Below are 1325 nucleotides of genomic sequence, written 5' to 3'. Positions count from 1 at the left end.
GCCTCCTGCCTGCTGCAGCCGTCCAGGAGCTCAGTCATGAAGGAGATGTACACTATGGCCAGGCGCAGTGTCTCTATCCGGGAGAGCCTCTTCTCGTAGGCGAAAGTGGGCACCTTCTTCCTCAGCTGATCAAACGCCTCGTTGAGGTTGAACATCCTCTTCCTCTCCCGTATGTTGGCCGCCTGGCGCTGGGCGTAGGTGATAACTCGCTTTCTCCTGGGTCTGTCCAGGAGGGAAGTGCTGTTCATCTTCTCCTCTTCCTCCTCCTCTTCTTCGTCTTCGGGATCTCCATCTCCGAAGGTAGCCAGGGTCAGCCCCCGGGCCATCTCCTCCCGGAGCGACAGGGCTCTGTCCCCGAAGGGAGGACCGGAGGTGACCTCGCAGAGCCCCAGCCCCGGCCCGGCCCTGGAGGGAACCTGGGGAGGCCCCAGGGAGAGGTCGGCTACGAAATCCAGCACGGATGCGCTCAGCAGCCCCTCCGGGCAGGGCACTTGTAGAGCTCTGCCGTGCAGCTCATCCAGCAGCCCCGGGCACTGGTGGGCTGGGAAGAGGCTGGCTGACATCTTACTTCACAGAAGGCTTAATCTGGTCACCCATCCTCAGCCCCAGCAGCGTTAATATTTATAACCCCCCGGGTAACAGGATTAACAGGACTAGAAAGAGCGGCTGTAAAATTTCTCGACGTGATGCTGATGAGAGGAGACAGGCGCCCCTCGGGGACGCGTGGATGCTCCCGAGAGAGAAGTCCCCAGTGAGTCAATCCTGTCACAGCGATCAAGGACAGTTCCTTCTTGGCAAAACCCTCCGCTCTTACCTGCTGAGCACTTTTGTCTCTTCTCACACACCCGCAACCAACCGATTTTCAGCCTCTTTAAAACCCTCAGCAGCAAAGCCGGGTCTCCACTGGGCTTGTTTTCCTGCTTTCTGTCGGGATCTCTGAACCCCGAGAGCCAGGCTGACAACTGATGTCAGGCAAGTGCATGTACGCTTTTAATGATGTCCTGAAGAGGAGACCTGCACGCAGAGGGTCACCGGGGAATGTTTACCCTGTATCCCGGCGCAATGGGAACTGAATGGCAGGACCTCCATTAGCCTAAGTAAGCATTGCAGGGGACCCGATATTGCATTCCCAGTAGTAACTGTTGGAATCGTCTCTCCATTCCCCCTAAATCCCCTTCAACCAGAGTTCAAACATCTTTCCAGTCAAAGGCTGCTTCGTCAAGCTCATTTTGGCTCAGGCATCAGGCAATTTCAAAGCACTTGCTTTGAAACTCCTTCCTCCTGCCCGTGAGACGAGGATAAGCTGGTCCTATTCAGGGCAGCAG

General features: G+C 56.6%; 1 protein-coding gene across 1 annotated transcript; it reads right to left on the bottom strand.

The window, feature by feature from the left end:
* Positions 1-5: 5 nt before the first annotated feature.
* FERD3L (Fer3-like bHLH transcription factor) lies at positions 6-563 on the bottom strand (the record flags this gene model as incomplete). The annotated part of the gene is made up of 1 exon (XM_010015475.1): positions 6-563. A coding segment is annotated over exon 1 (558 nt), but the record flags the coding sequence as incomplete, so codon positions are not given.
* Between the last annotated feature and the right edge of the window lie 762 nt (positions 564-1325).

Source organism: Nestor notabilis, unplaced genomic scaffold, assembly GCF_000696875.1.
Source record: "Nestor notabilis isolate BGI_N333 unplaced genomic scaffold, ASM69687v1 scaffold4705, whole genome shotgun sequence".
Lineage (NCBI taxonomy): Eukaryota > Metazoa > Chordata > Aves > Psittaciformes > Psittacidae > Nestor > Nestor notabilis.
Note: the sequence above shows the minus strand (reverse complement) of the source record. Positions and strands in the feature narration are given on the sequence as shown.